General features: G+C 41.5%; 1 protein-coding gene across 6 annotated transcripts in view; it reads right to left on the minus strand.

Annotated features, from left to right (window-relative positions):
• Positions 1 to 19,976, minus strand: part of nrxn2b (neurexin 2b) — a 784,571-nt gene that overhangs the window by 407,431 nt on the left and 357,164 nt on the right. For 5 of the 6 annotated variants that reach the window (XM_065950814.1, XM_065950813.1, XM_065950812.1 and 2 more), the window contains 3 exons: positions 18,992 to 19,375; positions 14,927 to 15,130; positions 11,447 to 11,473 (listed from right to left, as the gene is read on the minus strand). In XM_065950814.1, the coding sequence (XP_065806886.1) occupies positions 11,447 to 11,473; positions 14,927 to 15,130; positions 18,992 to 19,375 (615 nt within the window). The remainder of the gene's footprint in view (positions 1 to 11,446; positions 11,474 to 14,926; positions 15,131 to 18,991; positions 19,376 to 19,976) is intronic. The other variant, XM_065950811.1, reaches the window with a different exon arrangement.

The following is a 19,976-nucleotide window of genomic DNA, read 5'->3' on the forward strand; positions in this document are numbered from 1 at the left end:
AGTGACCCAGGAGGGAAGACATGGCCTTCTTAAAAAATGCTGCCTCCCAGGACATGACATGGTCCCACATGACAAGAGAAGTTTTTCTCAGAAAAAAGCAGACAAACTGTGACCAAAGTAGAAAGCAGACCATTGGCGTTGGCAGTTCTTATTAGACAAAAAAAAAAGGGCAGGAAGTCAATCCCTTCTGTTCAGGTGTTGTGAGCAGATTACCTCAGGTGTCTGAAGTTCACGGAGAGCAGCAGGAGAGAGGAAGAAGTGTATTGAAAAAGAAAGACTACAAGGCACAGTGCCATCCTTGTTAGAGCTTCTTCATTTACTCAGTGTTACTTACAACTCCTTCCTCTCCTGATTCCCTGTTTTCACTCGTCCCTCTCTCTCCTTTTCGACTAAACTCCTCTTTTCATTGGGTTTAACCGAGAATAAAAGGCCTCCACAGTCAAACAATCACCACAATGTCCACGTAATTGAACACTGAGTCAGAAAAAAATACCCTCACTTTCAAAATAGAGAGAATAAATGATATAAGACTGAGCTTTGTAAGGTCAGTGGTTTTCATATAACCATGGTCCATCACCTCCACAGCATGTCCTTCAGCTGGAGTATTGCTTTTTCATTCGTGAGGACTTGGCAATAACAGCTCTGCGCCTCATTTGTGCAATTATCTGCAATGGGGGGGGGGGGGGTAATGTGCTGGCTGATTGTGTCTCTTCTGAGTTGTTTTGAACAGTGTCAAAAAAAAAACTGATTTTTATTTTGACTGTTTTGCTTTGTAGAACAGTTAACACTATTACTATTTCATTATGAAAATCTTTATATTATTCTAATTAGTGCAAATGAAATAGAAGGTAGAAAAATCAGGACTGAAAGGTCAAATAATTGGAAATATAAAACAAATCCAAACAACTTTTCAGTGTGATGCATGATAATGAACCATTTCAATTAGGAAAGACTGTAAAGCTGTTTTCACATATGCACTCCTGAAAATATCTAGTTACTTTCAGGAGGACTGCTCCTGCATATGAGGTAAGATGTGACGTAAAAATAAAGACGCAGAAGTAGTGGACGAAGCAACAGAGTCCGCGATACAACGCTATAATGAGAATAATTGTCAAAGGAATGACAACATCAACAAAAGAGCAGAGAACAACATACTGGTGAACAGAAAACGTGATGCTTTTGATGTCTTATGAGAAGCACTTTGAATTGTTCTGTTGAAACACTAAATGTACCTTACATTGCCAAATGAAGTGGAAATGTAAAAACAAATTTAAAAAAGGGCGGCAGAAGGTTCTTGTTTAGAGTAATTAGTTTAATTAGAGTAAAGCCATTTTCACATAAGCACAAAATGTTCAACAAATTACAGACAGGCTGCCCCTGAGTTATTTGTTAGCACATGCAACTCACAGCGAGAGACTATCCCAATACTTTGCTATCTTCCAAAGAAACTCACACATTAGAATATTTGGACAGATTTTTGGCCTCAGCTGAAACACATTTTGCACCATCACATCCACTCTTTACCCAGCGATGAAACGAGATGTCACAGTGCACCAGAGTGGAAAACATTAGCAGACATATGTGCACATATGCAATTTATCACGCATGGATTTTCACCCAGAACATCCTTCTCCAGCAGAACAAAATATCTGATTACAGATTCCTTTGAAGTTCCTATAGGCTTCAAAGCTCTTTCTATTTGTAAGGACGTTTCTTTTTAACATTTTAAGAGGCCTTTGGTTCATTCTCATTAAAGCATGCAGAGAGCAAAAACATGATAAAACGTCTGGAAATGAAATGAAGTTGCATCCATGGAGACATTAATGCGCCTGTTTTTTAAAATTCTTTTGAGGAGTATTTGTACGTCACTGGAAACGATTTCCAGTCAGCTGTCAGGGCGGTTGCTTATATCCCAAGTGTTTACAGTACATGTTGTGTATTCCCTCTCTGATGCTTGGCAGTGCCCAAGTATCACACGGACAACTGTTAATTACAATTAAACTTGTTAACGACTGGGAAATGTGCAATTACTTTCTGTTGTCCATCGCTGAACTAGATGATTGCTTTGAACATAAATCTATTCCTATTAAAAGCTGCACTCATCTCTGAGCGTGCACAGACCTGAGGCATTATGCTAATAAAATACTCCTATTATTGGCTCATTGAATCACATTTGGCCTAGAGTTTTTGGAGGATAAAAAGAGCATTAAATACAAAAAAAGGTCTATCCTCCATTGGAGCATTAAATTGCCTTTAAAAATCAAATCCCAATCCGAGCATCTCCAAAAATAATTTGTACAGTCTAACTCAGATACACTCTCCAACTTCAAAAAGCTGTAGGATGTCGAGGTTGCTGAGGGGCAACTTCTAGTGCCTACTGCATATCCATCTTTGACATCTATTTGGCTGAGGAGGGATGTGATGAGTCATGATTTAAGCGAGCGATTGGAAACTCATTCAAATTCAATATCTGTGTTTTGAAAGAAAGTGAGAGAACCATCTGCTGGGAGATACGTGAGAAAAGAGAAATAAACAGGGGCCAGATAGGAACCCTGATTCAATACAAATTACATGGAACAAACCATCCTCTTCAACACAAAACTGTCTGTGACACACGGCGTCCCTGAACACATGTACTGCATCGGAGTGGAAAATGGCTACAGGGCTACATATTCTCAACAGTCGTGACTGTGCAAATCACATGTGGGAGGAGTGTGACACCTGACAACCTGTGTGGAAGCGGTTAAGGACCGAGGAGGGTGACAGCTTCAATTGCAGGGATATGCTGCATCTCAGTGTGAGTGTGGGGGGGGGGGATATCTGTGTGTTTGTGTGTGTGTGTGTGTGTGTGTGTGTGTGTGTGTGTGTGTGTGTGTACGTTTGCATCTGTGTGTTGTGGGCGTCCATATCACCGTGGCGACACTGGAAAGAAATGTGCTCATCTCCTCAGTGCTATTAGTCATCAGAGTACAATTCTTATTGGTGTATGGCATGGTTGAATTAAAAGCTGAAAATGTGGGGCCTAAATTCACTTATCTGGAAAATTACTAAATTAAAGGATAAGGAGGAGGTCAGTGTAAAAACAGTTCGTGCTAAATGGAAATCAATAGGAATTTGTGCATGCTTCCAAATGGATTGATTTCCCCATCTCAGTTTGCCTCCTGCATTTAATCTGATAAAAATACACATTTTGTTTTGCACTCACAAGTGCAAGGTTTGAGCACTCACTATCTCACACTTAAGATATACTGCATGTGTTAATAGACTAAACATGCGTCTCCTGAAGTTCCTGGATCTGACATGCATAATGTGACGCAGTCTGCAAGAGTCTGTCAGACATGGTTGTTCAAAAAGTGAACATAAAAGAGGGGTTAGTTAGCATGAGGAAGTAGAAGCGGCCATGGCTCAACTGACCCTTAGAAACTCAAACCACCTGTGTCAAATCCAAAACAACAACGACAACAACAACAATGCAACACTTAACAACTTAGAGAGTGACTGGAATTCAAACTCAACAGCCGCCCCAATCTTGATTGGCTTGCAGGCCCAAACAAACGGAGTGTCTGAATTTCAATCGGTCGCAAACTCGATGGTTTAAATCTTTTCACAAACCATCAAAAAAAAAAAAAAAAGGATTTCATACAAAAAGATGTGACCGCATAACCTCCTGGCTGCAACCTTGAAACTGTTATCTGTATCTTCAGGGAGCTGAAACATGAAGAGATATTGGGGATGGTTTAGAGTTTGCACAGGGATCTTTAAGAATGCCATACCTTTGGTTGATGTTTACAATGACTGATCAAATATATGGTGTCATTCATGCCTTTGTTGGATACGCCCCTCACCTCCATGTCAGTACTCATTGGTCTAACCAGATGAGGATATATACAGTATGATTGGTTATATATAATTTAGTTTTTCCCATTTTCCAATCCCCTATTTGAATGATGTATGCAGTGTGATTCTTGATGACCCTGATGGAGTCCACAAGCTGAAATGTGTCAGCCTAACAAAGTAAATTAAATTGATCTTCATACATCAAGTGCAGCTTCAAGCCTTTCACTCTCCATGCTCCACAAAACCTAACTCTGCTTCTCTGGTTTAATGTGTTGGTACATGTAAACACCAGGCTGTGTCAGACTACATCTCATGTAAACAGTTGACATTCATTATTCAATCAGAATAAAAGAAAACTGTAAATGACTGTATGGTGTATTCTTCTTCTTCAAGGACTACCTTTCAGCAACAAACCATTGACCGATATCTCAGTGATGCATCAAACACCTGTTCAGCTCAAGGATAGTGTTTAAGAGCAGCACAATAACATAAGACATATCAGTCGGTCTGTGACTGTTCTTTTTGTTCTGTTTGCCATTTAAAACCAATCATAATGGAATATGAAGGGTCGAGGGTCTTAAACAAACTTAAAGTATGCACACATGATTAAACTTCCATCTAAATGCTGTACACCAAGGGTCCCCGAATTGCTCAAGAAAATGTTGTGGTTTTCATTGTAAATGCAGTTTGTAATCTGACCATAGACCTTAAATATTAATGGATAAAGCCTGAGTGACATGACTCATCTGATCCTGCAGGGGGCTTAGAAAGTCCATCGATGACAGTTGCCATGCTGGAATTGCTGTCTCACCCTAACTTTTAGTTACCCTAACGACAGACTGAGAGCTGGAGCTGAGGCAGGTTTTAGAAACTCTTGACAGTTACACCACCCCCGACCCCTCAATCAGGTCAGCTACACTCCTAATAGTGAATAACTCTTATCCTTCATAAAACCAAAACAGATGAGTTGTTAAAACAATTCAACCCCTGTACAGTGTGTGCCAATAGAAACTTTAGCTGATCAGACCTTTTTTTTCTACCAGGCTGTAAACATGTTCATTTCTGCTGTAAAAATTGTCTCTTTTTAATGTGGTGTGTCTGTGACTTCTGGTGTTTTCTCCAGCCGGCCTCTAGTGGACACTCAACAAACTACAGGGTTTTGCACTTCCGTATCAGCTTCATTATTCAACACCAGAGGTTGCTGCTTTATTCTGACATAAAGAGAGTCTGTTTTACTTTAAGAGCTCAGAATGTAGATAAAAAAATCCAAGAACATTGTGTCTCCTTAAAGTGAAAGCAGACATTTCCTAATCACGTGTGAGTATGATGAACAGTGAAGACGTATAGTGCATAAACACATGACAGTCTTCCTGATTAAACATCTGATAAAAACATCATCTGTGTTGCTCTAAATTACTTAAAAAAACAGATTTTCTGATGCAATTATTTCGCATTTGATCGTAACTGGCACTCTCAGGAAGTTGCTGCCGCTTGTTTATATTTGGATATTTCACAGATTACCAATGCTGTCCAGTTTGATGAAAGCGAAGAGGAAGGGGAATCGATTTCAAATCTTCAGAATTTCTTTCGAACATTTACTATTCATGATTGTGAAGCAGCAGCCGAAATCACAGTTCATTCTAAATACATCCTAAAATGTCTTTCTGTGGAGTTTTTGTCAATACTAACCCTTTCAGGCATTTTTTTTTTTTTTTTAAATGAGTGGGGCTCTATTTTGTTTGATCTTGTTAAAGTTCACATGGCTTCACTCTATTCAAGCCATGAAAAGATAGAATTAACAAGTCAGGAAACTAAATGACTAGCAAACAAAGTCAGTGAGGAGACTGCAAGGTTGTAGATGAAAATTGACTTTTTAAAACTAAAAGAAAATACAGCTTTGCAAACAATTCACGATAATTGAAATGCATTAAAAGAGTTGCGTAGGCCTCAAGGACACACACATAATGCATTTCAGTGAATAACAGGTTCTGTTAACATAACTATTGTCGACAAGACAACTATTCTATTCTACTGAGCGCTTAACTACAACCAAAGTCAGTTAATCTGCTCTATAAGGACTGTGTAGGTGTGTAGTGATCACATCTGACTGACAGTCCTGGCAACATGACTCACATGTTCCAGTGTGTGTATGGTTGACACCTCACTTTGGCAACAAAGCCTCCCACCTCAAACCACTGTTACATCAAAGAAAGGAACGCACACGTACAGAACAGCTTAGATAATCACATTTTGGATTTGGGTTAAAAACATCGTTATTGTGTTGGAACTCATTGGGCATACAAAAAGTACGTGATTGTGCAGAGGCACTGTTTTTCAACAGGCAAGGAAGGCGACTGCATGGGACCCCAGGCCAGTTGGGGGCCCCCCAAGAGATATCACAATCACAAACTTTAAACCACAGCAGTGGCTCAAAATGTGGAAAGTTTGCAATGACAAGTAGGAAACCTCCCTATGGTTGCCCAATTTGACAGCACTCCCTCTCATTGCCCTGCTAAGCGTGGTATGCACTTTTGCTTTGAGAACCAAAGTTTGTCAATGAAAGTCAGCTAAAGAAATTAAGATGGATTATCTGTGTGGGAGGGATATAGAAAGAGGAAAAAAGAGGAAGACGAGTGCGCGTTGGGACACTGGCAGAAATAATGGTGATAAACGCTGGTTGGAGGGGCCCCAATTAAATTATGCTTCGGGCCCTGAAAGACTCTGTGAATGTGCACTTCTGGGGACGATGATCCCAGGAGGAGGGGCCCAGTTTGAATGTTGTGTTTACAAGCAGCAATGAACAATGCTCTTGACCCATTAGTCAAGAGCACAATAACATGTTCAAGACAGAATCAATGAGTATATTTGGTTACATCTCCATTCTTCTAAATAAAGAAAACAGAACTCAACATTAGCCCAGATATCGGTTAGACTTTATCTTTTCCATTGACACACACACTGTGTCTCTGTGTCTCTGTGTGGTCCGGATTGAGTGCTCACAGGTGGATAGGCCAAAGGGTACGACATTAGCAGACGACGTGCTCGCGCCCCACATGCTGCCCATATGTCATGCCTAATCTCGTCTCGTCTTACGTCAGGAGAAGGTGCTGCTGGCTGCTGAAAAGCCACCTTCCAAACAGATATCATCAGTTTGACACCCTGACCCGGCTGCAGCTGAGGGCTACGGTTCGCTTTCACAGCTCATATCCAGCTGTAGTAAGGTAGGAAAACAGGGTCACAATGGACTATAAGATAACCACAAGGCTGATACTTTACTTCTTTAGCACATACAAAGCAATTCAATGTCCAGGAATTTAAAGATCAAAAACCAATAGGAAGTCAACAAAAGTACTTTTGCCGTTGTAGCTACAAAGAAGTATGCATTTCTATTATTGGCATACTATTTAGCCACTCCCAAGATAGTGGGTTCTCATGTTTCTTTAATTCATGACTTTTGGAAGTTCCTGTTCCAATTGTTCATTTAATCATTATTAACGTTTTTAGTGCAAGCTCTAATGCATTTAAATGTTTTGGAAATCACAGAAGGTCTATTCAGCGTTGCGATTTGTTAAAGGTTGTGGTTTGGTTTTTCAGAGATTCTCAAGATCTTCTAACATCTCGAGTATGGATTCCAACAAGATGCATCCTGCTTTTCTGTTATTGCTATACACAGTACTGTATATTCCCATGCCCCTTTTTTCTCCAGGAGACAAATCGACCTGGATAAATCAACAGTAGCCATGTGTACATACAAGCCATTTGGCTCAAAGGCTTCTATCTCAAGAGATTACACTTTGATTTCTCCTTTATTAAAAGGAACAGGGATTGGCAGTGTTCAATATTTTATTCCAACACCCAGTGGCTTTTAGGTCTGTGCGCAGTCAGAATATAAATCTATACATACTGGAACTGAAGGTTCAGCGCAGACTGTAGGAGAAGTAGACTGCGAGTCACCCATTGGTGTATAATCTTGTGGTTTGAAGCCTGAAAGGTTGGGACTTTAGCCACACCCATTTGGACCAAGAAGTGACCATATTGGGCAGACATGGTGCATATACAATGGTCAATAACAGGAAGTAAAAACCTAAAGGATACTCCCCTTTGAAGTCCATCTTCCTCTAAACATGACCATAATCTACTATTTAAACATTATAAGCCATTGGAGAATAATTAAAACTACCAACTGTGACTAGAAAACTCTGGTCTTCTGGTCTGGCGTTCGACATGTGAGGTCCAACTTTCATATGTACATCTATTCTCGCATGTGTTATACCCTTTTTTCTCAAATACCCCAAATTACTCCAAATTTTCTTCGCAATTTTTAAAACCTGTCAAATTCATCTTTTGACCATGGCTAATCAAGATAAGCCTAAAAGCCAAAGAAGAGCTCAAGCTAGTGCAACGGCTAACATTGCTACAAGCAAAGGGAAAGGGGTGAAGTGGATACCATTTCCCCAACTTAGATGGAGAAGATTATGACAGCAATTGAAACGTTGGCCAAAAAGATGGATACCACAACAGCTGCTCAGTCAAGAAATAACATCCATGCACCAAGAGCTGAATGCTACCGTTAGCTCCCTACAGTCTGCTAAATCGCAAATTACAAAGTATGTATTGACCTGGAGTGCTCTGCTACAGAATGGCGCTCATCTGTCATCCCTGGAAAATACGATGAAACACCTAAAGTCAGATGTGTTAAGTTTGAAGGAAAAGGGTTTGGACTTGGAGGGTCGTAGCCGCCACCAGAATGTCCATCTTGTTGGAATCCGGCAAGGCGAAGAGGGGGGGTAATCCACAACAGACGTGGAGTTATTGTCTCATAGACTTACTTATAATGTGCCTTATGCATGCCATTAGAAATAATGCATCTTTTCTGGAATTTCTGCATTGGCCTCGATTTTAAAAGCAAAGTTTTTTTTTTAGTACTTTAGGCTTTGGTGACTGAACACAGCTTTTGCCAAGGTGGTTTGGTCTCAAGGACACAGCAGCTTTGGAGGATTTGTTGTACAAGCAAAAGTGATGTAATACATTTATTAATGAGAATAATCACATAAGACAGAAGCACTAACAGCTTGAATTGAACATTTCTCAGGATTTAGGAAAGATTCTCTGTGAAAAACAGCAGCGGGCAGAGGCACATTTCTCTCTCCTTCACCCACTCAGTGCTTTCTAGAAATATGTAGTAAAACTTTACAGCAAGGATAATGTGAATGAGACTTCTCAAATTGTAGTAGGGCAATATTCTATTGGTCCAAAATATGGGTACGCCCTTGGCTCTGGAGGAGGAATCGACCGGCAGATGTCATGGCATTGAATAAATGGTTGTCTGTAGCCCTGCCCTGGTTTGCTCCCTCTCTCTCCTCCTCTCTCGTTCTTTACTCTCGTCCACACAAAAGCAACCCCTCTTCTCTATACGCCCCCACACACACACACACACACACACACACACACACACACACACACACACACAGTCTTTTATAAGGTGCTGTGTGTGACTGAGTGGCCGTGAAGATGGCCACAGCTGTACAAGGGTGCTCAGTTAACCCAGAAAAATAAAAAAATATGTAAAGGTTAAATAAAATATTCCTCACAAAACTGAACTAGTGAAACCCAAGTTGTTCCAGGACTGAGAGATTATTGCTCCAGCAGCAACGGTGAATAAACGCATCAATATTTAAAGACAGCGACCGCATATAAAAATCACCAAAGAGGTTTTTTTTTCCATAAAAGAAGAATAAAGACAGACTTGCAGAGCGTGGATTCTGGGAAATATTGCAAAATCTCTCACCTTAAAGCTTACACATCTGTTCTGACCTCGGCTCAACATCAATTTTAAATCAAGTAGACTTGAAGTCAGTTCTAGCAGGCTGACTGTGATTTGACTCAGAGCCCTGTGGTGGCATGAAAAGAAATAAATAAATCTCAGCTTCTGCCTCTTCTGCACTGCAGAGAGAGGGCCCAGCAATTACAGTACTTGGGTGACATCTAGTGGTCAACCCAGGGAATGCACAACCTCAAAGCATTATTTGGTTACATGTCATGCCAGTGTTTGCACAGATTTATATTTAAAAAAGGTAAGTAATTTGTCCTGGGCTGAGACCACTGCCATGCCTTGAAGATGATCTTGAAAGTTTTGTCTGATAGGAACAGCCTTTAAGTGACTTTTAAATGAAGAAATGTGATGCACATACAGTAATGGCTAAGAGCATGAACAACTTTAGTTCAACTGAGCTGGATTTCCAGAGCAGGAACTTTCCCTTGAGAGTAGGGGATCTTTAACCCTGTTTACATCAAGCATTTAAGTTTGATTTGGTGCATTCCCACTCTCAAAAGTTGGGAAAGGTACCAAAACAACCGATCCATTCCGTCCTACTTTTTTGCTACCCTTCTGTTGGGGTGCAAAGCATACCAATCCGACCCTAAAAGGTGCACATTGCAGCGTTCTGACGCTGACCCTGCTGCAGGGACCAGGGACTAAACAAGTCCACAAAAAGTTTTCCCTCCTGCAGGGTAATGCTTTCTGAAAGTAAAGGGACTATGTGGGGGGTCACTGCAGTGCACAAGGTTTCTTATTGCTCAATTAATCAGGCAGAAAGTTTCTTATTGTGTCCTGTTCATGTGAAGACAATGAGGATAACGCTTGCACAGCTGAAACTTCAAAGACATATTTTGGGGAGCTCTGAGACTTATTTAAACGAGTTAAAAATGAAGAGCTAAACAAAGCGCAGCATTGGTTGATTTTTCCACCATCACACAGACATTATACACATGGAGGAACATTCACACCGAGACATTGAGGCAAACATCAGGTTTTCTCCACTTTGGTCACTCTGGCTGGCGGCACTTACCTGTGGACTGGTTGTTCAATTGTCAGTGGCCATGATAGAAATAACAGTTTGCTATCATTCTGTCAGCATGGGGCAGGAAAACATTTACTTGCTCTGAAAACAAGCAAGCACCAGGTGGTGCCGTCTCTCAGTGGATAAGCAATTAGCTTTCTGGGGGCCAAAACTACAGTTTGTCCCACACTGAAAACAAGCAACACCTGTGTGTGCAGCCGAGTGGAGCAGAGGCTCAGCGCTGCATAATAGAAAATAGGAACATCCAACAGGGGAGTGTCAAGTTGCCCTTTTCTGAATGCCTTCTGGAGAAGGTTGACAGGAAAATGAATAGAATGGGTAATAAGCAGGGGGAGAGGGAATTAAATAATTTCAGAGCGGAGTGTGGCAGGCGAGCGAGGAGGAGTGCAGGATGAAGAATCCTGGTAATTACGGAAGTGAACAATTATTTAAATAATGACAGAAAAGAGGGGAAATCAAAGAAAAAGAACTTAAGGAAAAAAATGAACAATACAACTTAAATTGTGCTCAGGAAGAAGATGTGAGAAGATGCATACAAATGAAAGATAGAAATGAGAGACGTGATGGAAGACAGGATTTAAACAGATGCTTATTCAGGGGGCGAGGATATATGGACGCAAGGAGATGTGGGTAATGAGGGAGGTGTCACTCATGATGAGGTCAGGAAAGGGCAGAAAAGGGCAACTGCACAGAATCAAGATGAGAAATACAGATACATTAAAGTCAGAAAAATGCATAGAACCACTTACTGAGGCTACAGTCTATCCTGATACAATCTGGCGGGAGAGAGAGCGAAATGGTGAGATTAAAATTAAAAGAAAAAGAGAGAAAGAAAGAAAAAAGAAAGAAAGAGAAAGAAGAGGTAAAAGAGAGAGAAAAACATTTTACATCCTTCAAAGTACATTCTGCAGACAACCAAGCATTGCTCTGGGGCCACCATCCGGGGACAGACTCTGAGTCAGGATCACCCTTTTCCTCCTTCAATCCCATCATCCATCCCTCCTTCCACCCAGAAAACCCAAAAAGCACGGCAGAAGGCAAGACTGACACTGTGCGCTCTTTTCATTCAATGCAATGCTGACATATCCATCATACATCTATGCTAATAATCGACACGGATTCCTTCATTATTTGCATTTGAAAATAAAAAACAGCATCAAAATGCTAATCCTGTCCTCTGAATTATAAAGTTAGGGTTAGGCTATCTTTGTGCAGTGCTGTTATGAACTACAGATTTATAAAGATTTAACCTACCATGTGATAAAACTATAATGCTCAATAATTTATGCTGAAAGTTAGTGTTTGTTTCCTTTTTAAATCCTAACAACACTGTATAAAATATGAAATACTTGCAAACATCATGAATAAATGACTCACTTCAGAAGGAGTGACATCAAGTCTTTAAACTGCAGAAACTTGTTCTGCAGGAATTAGTGAGTGGAAACAACTCGAGGTCGTTCTTCCTCGATGAAAATAAACGTCTTAAATCCATAATGCCCGCCACTGTTTGTTTGCAGTGTCGCGCAAGCACTAAAGTGGGCGATACTTTAACTTTCAGTGTCGCCTTTTTTCAAAACCAAATGCTCTTCCCTTCTGCAGCACTTTGGGCAAACACAAACCCCGACAGTAAATGACAAGAAAGGGTGATCTGCACATCCCAGCCACCTCACGCCTTGTGCACACTGACGGCAACAATGCAGGCTTCACTTTCTACAAAACACAGCAAAAAGTGTTGTGTTGTCAGAGCGGTGGCGTGATTGTCCTTCAGCTGGAAAATGCTTGTTTTAAAGCAGTGTTAAAGTAACAGTTAAGTTTGATTCCCAATTTGTCATTTTTGCTCCATCTAGTGGCTGTAAAAGGCGTGTGCACGTGGCAGAGTGGTTGGGTTGTGGTCTCGAGCTGTCAACCGCTACAGAATAGTGGACACAAACAGCCAGGGACCAGCATCACCGTGTAGAGAGGAAGGGGAGGCCATTAAGGAGTGTGTTTAATCAGCTGTATTTCATCTAGTAAATCATCATTGGGCTGAAAAGCCACATTTTTCCCAACATGAGAGTTGTGGAAGGTGTTTTTTAATTGGCTGTGTATAAAGCCTAATGCTGCCTAACCAGCATCAAGCAGGTTTTCAGCTAATGGCGCTCGAGTGACATACTTTGCTTCATCTGACAATTTGCATATTTAGCAGGTTATCATCATTATCTATTAGTAATAAATATCATTTGGGCTAAATGTGTCTAATTATAGCTTTTTATGTGGTGACTAATTAGCAAGGCTTGTAATTATCTTAACAAGGATTAAAGCCTTAACAGATATTGAGCACCCCCTGCTGATTGTGGGTTAATCAATTTCCCTCCGCAAAAAAGCTCTTTGAAAATCCTGAGCGGAGCAACAGTGTCAGTCAACTGTGTGACTTTTCTGGGATGGCATTGTGATTGCAAATTAGAGTCGTCGCTGATTAGCTGCAGGTGCGTTGTTTTGGGGACTGCGAGGAGGTCAAGCTGTGGGCTGCATGTGGTGAGCGGGTTAGAAAATGTGCGCGCAAACCTCAGACAACTACAAGCTGTGAGCCGGTCTCTCTGGCTGTTTGATCCGAGGGCCGCAGACATACAGGCCATTGAAGGGATGAAAAGTTCCATCGTATGAAAGTTGGCCTGGTGAGAGTGCGTATCAGGGGACAGAAGAAGAGAGAAGCAGAAGGAAAGAGAGCGAGAGAGAAGAGTTGCCACCTTCGTTTATCCCACCAATGTTTGCCTGTCTCTGTGGCTTCGACTCCCATATCCCAGGGTGCACCTCTGCAATGCTCCTCCTTTGTTCCCAGCACCGTCTTGCTTGCCAGATTCCCAGAAGACACCATATTTGGACACCAGCATGGACACATGCTGAGTCATTCATCTTCTACACACTCGTCTTATAAGAAGGATTCGGGTCCGTTTTTAAAAATCAAAAACATATGAGGTATTTAAAACTTTCCAAGAATGGAACATTTGGACCATCTTTCTGTGACTCCCAAGTATCTATGTTATAAAGCATTGACATCCAAGTCTTTCGTCCATAAGGGAGCAAGATCTACAAAGCTCACATCATGCTGTATTGATGACTAATTCAAACTAGCAGCTGAGGCCACAAATTAATTTAGAAAATGATAACTAAGGGAATATATCCCCTGCAAAATGGGATTATTTCCCCATCTGGTTTAATACAATTTGACTCCCCCTGGTGGCCGTTATGTAGAATGCAGGTTTAAAGAACTTAAAATTAGCTTTAATTTAAAACCTGAAGCTTCTTATTTGCAATGCAAACACTAACTTCAAGAGATAGAAGGTCATTACTAACTTCCTGGAGCAATAAACACTCTTGCCATTGAATTTAACTAAATCAAAATGTTGTCAATCCTGCAGCCGGATATTACAGAGAAAGCAGTCACCCCTCTCTATAAACCCTCTGCCACTATTTCACCGACCTTCATCACATTTAGCGTTCTTTGAAGACCTCCTAGTATTTGTTCTTTAACTAATCTATGATAACTTACAGTGAGAATTCATATCTTTTGATTTGGCAAAACTGAGCATAACAGCCCCTCAGATAGCTACAGAACAAAAGAACGATAGCAGGACCATGAGGAGGAGCAAAACAGGGGTAGAGCCACTTTCAAAGATTTAGAGACAGGCTGGTGGGTTGAGGCTCAGGATCCAGGGCCAGGTATACTGTTTGAGATGGAACTTTTTTTTAACATAAGGAGGTGGTATGAGGCTTCACAGGGGACCAAGAAATGGGGATGAGGGCAGAAGAGGGGTCAAATAAAATGGAGCGAGGTTTGACTGCAGGGTGGCTTCCAACAGGTCGGGGGGATGACTAATATTTAACTTCTAGTCTTCCTGCAGATATCACTTTTAAAGTTTGTGGCAGAAAAGTTTCTGTTTTAGTACCTCATTACTTTTAAACAAAGTGACTTTGAGCACTTTTTAAATAACATAATTAAACAAATGGTCAGTTCTGCATTTAGCCTTTTAGCGATAAGTTTGACTGTAAAGAACAAATCAAACATCTCTGAGGGACACATTCAGAAGCTTTTCCCCCACCTAACTCTCTGACAATGAGCAAATAACAATGGAGTGGAAATCAAAATGTCAAACCACCCTTCTGTGTCCTTTGAGTGGAGATGAGCAGACGAGGGATGGGAGGGGGGAGGTTAGCGGGGGGGACATTCACTATGGACTGTACGGGCCTACCCAGGTTCACAGTGAGCTTGATGCGGCCTCCGTCCAGCTCCAGCCGCAGGGTGTCCGCTGACTCCTTGGAGGTGGTGGCCATAAGCAGGCCGTACGCCCGCTGAGACATGAAGCGCAGCGCCACGTCCTCCGCCTCAGTGTGCATGGTGACCGGCATGATGATCTTGAGGTACATGCTGCCGTCGTAACTCAGCACCGTCGCCTCTGGATGGGACGGAGGGAAGAGGGCAGAAGAGTGTGAGACATCACAGAGTGTAAAGATGAACACAGAACATAGAGGTTTACTGGATATGACAGCACAGTATCGACATCAGTCAAACTGTCAATGTTGTGTCTGGATGACCTCTGGGAAATATTCTCATCTCATATCTTTACACCTCTTCAGTTTAAAACCTGACAGATTATAACTGACCTTCTCTTACCAGAGAACAAAGTCTGTCTGTATGAAAGTGTAAAAAGTGTTTACATGTTTCTCTTTTAGATTAAGTGTAAACCGGGCTTTAATGTCTCATGTGTCACTGCTGAGTCAGTTATGAATACACTTAGTACACATTGAGGATGCAATGAGATCTGAATGCCACATTGGTGTCTTATGTGGCGTTTGGTGCGCTTATCAAGCGTATTGATTGGTGAGCCAAAATGACGTCTCTGTGCTTTTATTGTGGAATGCTGCTTTTTCTGCATTTATTGGCAAAAGGACAGTGGATAGAGTCGTTAATCATCCCTCTCTGCTGCGGGTCTGCATGACCATTTTAATCAATGTTTTTGATTATTTCCATTCAGCGGTAGGATGATCCGACAACACATGGTCAATCCCACATTTGGAGAAGCATACTTAGAGACATTTACTTGTGATCAAATAATCCAAGAAGCATACATAAGCCTTTAAACCATTTCAAATGTACCAAGAAAAAAAAAAGAAGAGAATTCCCCATTTGTCAAAGAGGTGTTTGTTTGTCTGTCATATTTACTTCATGAGATCAGAGGAAGGTTCACTTTGACTGATGATCAAAGCTGTGACTGTAAACCGAGAGCTTATCACATCCATCAAAAGATAAAAAAATCAATCACTGCTGAGCTTGTCAGGCATGTTAGGGAGACTGAATGTTTGATGAGTATTGTAGAAAAGATATCACCCTAAAGACATGGTCTCATGTAATGTTTTTACATTATAATATTATGTGCTTTGCCACGTCATGCTGTGCAGATATTTTATTTTGCATTCATATCAGTAAAGTGATTATTTGTCAGGAAACTTCTTGGAGCCCCGATAACTTCTCATCAGATGACGAATCGACCTCCCAAAGCACAAAATGAAAACATTTCTTAAAATGAAAAAAAGGTAACCGCAAGAAATATTTAAAACTAATCCAATATCTCACCTTCCTCAAGTAAGAAAAATGTCAAAAAAAAAAAAAAAAAAAAAAAGTGCAATCGCTTTCTGAGACAGTCTTACTCACAGCAGGTGAAACGGCGGTTTCTCTCGGCCATGCCAGGAATAGACTGCTGTGTAAATATGACAGATCCCTCTGAGTGCTGCGCTTATTCTGCAGCGTGGGACGAGATGTGTCACCATGGGCTAACATGAGTCACTGTCACAGGGGAGCTTTTTTTTTTTTTTTTTTTTTTTTCAGAGAATGCTGATTTTTCACACTAAGATTTGTTCTCATAGTCCACTGCACAGCTCCTACATTACACCTTTTGTACATTTGGTGTTTCTTGTTTTTTATATTTTTAATTCTATTTTATATATTGTAATATCTTCTTATACTGTATTATTTAAGTTGTTGCTAGTTCTGTTTTATTTCCTTGTTAATTGTTTAGCACCAATACACCAAGTCAAATTCCTTGTATGTGTAAATGTACTTGGCAATAAACCTCGATTCTGATTCTGATTCTGATTCCTATTCTGATTCTGAAAATGAGGCTAACGGTGCTAGCTGCTCTGGAAAACACAGCTCGTCTTCTATAAGAGAAGCTCCACTTACATAAAGATGTGATGCATTCCCAATGCAGCGTTCATCTATCGATCAGGAAACAATCCATAGCATGAATGTGAATTATCATCTTAACACCAGCTCCCAACAGCATGAATGCTTTTCATCTTCTGAGGCTTACAGGCATCATGTAATACCCCCCGGGGGTTTTCTTCCCCTCGTCGATAACATTGATTGTCCTTACACTCTGTTAATCTCTTCACTCAGTAGATTGCCCCACAGAAATACTGTACAAGGCTGGTTATTAGAAAAGACACATCTGTAGTCCCTGCGATAACATAAAGCACCACAAGATGGCAGAAGAGTGTCATTAAAACTGCCCTGTCATCTCAGCACCTGAAGAGGAAACTGTTCAAAATATCAGCCTCCAGAATAGAGACGTCCCTCTACCTCCACTGTCCTGATTTGAATCCAATCTCTCCTTCCCTCATTACCCTCCTTGTCCCTCAAAAATCGCATACTGTCATGGCTCACTCAGCCCTCCGCCCGACGTGCAAAGGCACACCGTGAAGCGAGGCGTCTGCAACTAATTGGGATGAATCAGACGTACGTGGAGCCATTTGACTGGCTCGCCTCCCATCACTGTTGCATACGAGCCACCTGGGTTTTAGCGTGACTGGCACAGATGGCAGTGGTAGGCCTGGCTGCTCTGCCACACTGCGTATGCTTGCATGCATCCCCCCCCCACAGCATCCCAACCAGCAGACCCTAATGTCACCCTGCCTTGGGTGGCATTTGGTTCACACACAGCAGCCTCCCTGAGGAGCACTTCCCCTACTATACAGCAGCTGTTTGGTTGTGTCAGACACGAGGCAGCGCGCTGTCAAATGTGTAGAAATGCTCATTTTGTTTGAATGTATGTGTACTTGTTTTAACTCTCTGCCTTGTTGACTGGAGTGTACAAAAAGTTATATATATCTCTACTTCTACTTTAAATTAGAACACACTGCTTTGCATTGGTATCCACATTTAACATTTCAAAGGGTGATAACCTGGAGTTCAAACAGACTTTTTAGGGGGTGGTACAGTTTGATGAAGACATCTGTTGGATGCACTGCTTTGAACATATTGTGCACAGAGATGTAGAAACACATATTTTCCTGCAGGGCGCGTTCTATTTTCCATTTATAGACGGAGTATTAGTACGGTGTAGTATTGGCTTCTAGCAGTTATTGATTAAATGCTGGAAAAAAAAAGTCAGTGTGGAAAAAGAAAAAGGAAGCAGAAGGCATGGGCCATGATCGCATCACAAACCTGTCACTATCATTTTACAATAGTTAGCATTTAATAACAATGAACAGATAACTGGAGTTAAGTGCAGCTGACAGATGACCACTCCCAACTCCAACTCTTATTTCACAAGTTGGTACAGTAGATGACTGTAAACAATGAAAAACAAAGAAGAAAGGACGCTTCCCAGAATCACCTCTAGATGCAGCGCTAATAAAGATTGATCCTAGTGATGACAGCCAGTGGCCTCAAATACTGCGCTAACGACAATCACCTGATGTTAGTAAGGGGTTTCAATTAAAAAACTTTTCTTTTTAACATATATTTTTGAGCTTGATGTCCCTTTATAGTAGAGATAGGACAGTGTACAGAGCCAGAAAATGACGTATGGGAATGGAGCCACAGGTCGGATTCGAACCCGGAGCCGCCCGCCCAGAGGACTGCAGCCTCCACACACGGGGCGTGGGCACTAACCACCCAAAAACCTTTTATTTCATGTAGTAAATCACTGTGAAAACCATGTTCTCCTCCTCAAAATGATGGATTTGTTGGTGTTGGTCCCCTACATAAAAACCCAATCGTTTCCATTTACGTGTTACAGTAACACAAAAAAACTTTTTAAAAAGTTTGGTTTGTTAAGGATGAGTGTAATTCATTTTGTGAATTGTGAGAGAAACAGTTTAGACCTAGTGCAAACTGTATCCACAGAAAGCAGATCAGAGCCTCTAACATATTTTAATGTAGAAAAAAAACACCTTCAGGTCTTGATTTAAACGACTTCATCCCTTTGACAATCGATCATTACAAACATTCTCTTCTCCAACACCTCCCTACTTACCTATCTCACAGTTGGTACCCAGGAATCCAGTGCCGGTGCAGTCACATATGTAGCGGTTCCAGCCCTCTTTGCACAGACCTGCGTTGCCACAGGGGGCGCTGCTGCACCGCTTTTGTAGTTCGCGTGTGCAGAAACTGCTGACGCCGAAAGCGCTCTGGATTTCAGCCAGGCGGCGGACGTCGCGGCTCTTGCCATCGATGAAGAGGTCTCGTACGCAGCCCACGTAGCCGTAGTTCAGCAGCGCTGTCCACACTTCAGGCGGCAGGATGAGGTCAGACTTGGACTCGGGCAGCCCGCCCAGGTACATGACGCTGTCCAGATCCAGGATTTCACTGCCCTCTGGGGAGCTGAAGGGCATGCTGCGACTGTTCACAGAGATGGAGCCTAAAGCACAAGAAAACAAGGAATGGTATTCTTCTGCAGACAATAAACAAACAAACATTTTTCACTATTAAAGAATAACATCACAGACTGTAATAGAGTCGTTTGATGCATCATGTGGACAATGTGGAAGTGCTTTCAACCAGCATCTAATCTGGCCAGCAGGGGGCAGTGCTACTGGATGAACAAGGTAAAAAATCTAATCTATGGGATCAGATTGAAAAAATATGCTTTTCTAAAATTGGCTTTTTTGGCCTTTAAATTATTTTATGAGACAGACATGACAGTGGACAGAGTCAGAGACCAGGGCCAGAGAGAGGGGGGGGGGGGGGGGGGATGACACAAATGCATGCACACATGTGCACAGTGTGTATGCGTTTGTGATTGTACGAGTGTGTGTGTGTGTGTGTGTGTGTGTGTGTGTGTGTGTGTGTGTTCTTGTTACCTTCCTCTAATGGGTCAATTTAGAGACACCTCACGTCTTTAATTATGATTGGTCGAGGGGCGGGACAGAAGTGTGTGTGTACAGAACCTCAAGCAAATGCTATGGGTTATTTAGCAAGGATAAGCTAATGTTTTGCACATTTCTAATAACCATTTATAT

Source organism: Labrus bergylta, chromosome 22 (assembly GCF_963930695.1).
Source record: "Labrus bergylta chromosome 22, fLabBer1.1, whole genome shotgun sequence".
Taxonomy (NCBI): Eukaryota; Metazoa; Chordata; class Actinopteri; order Labriformes; family Labridae; genus Labrus; species Labrus bergylta.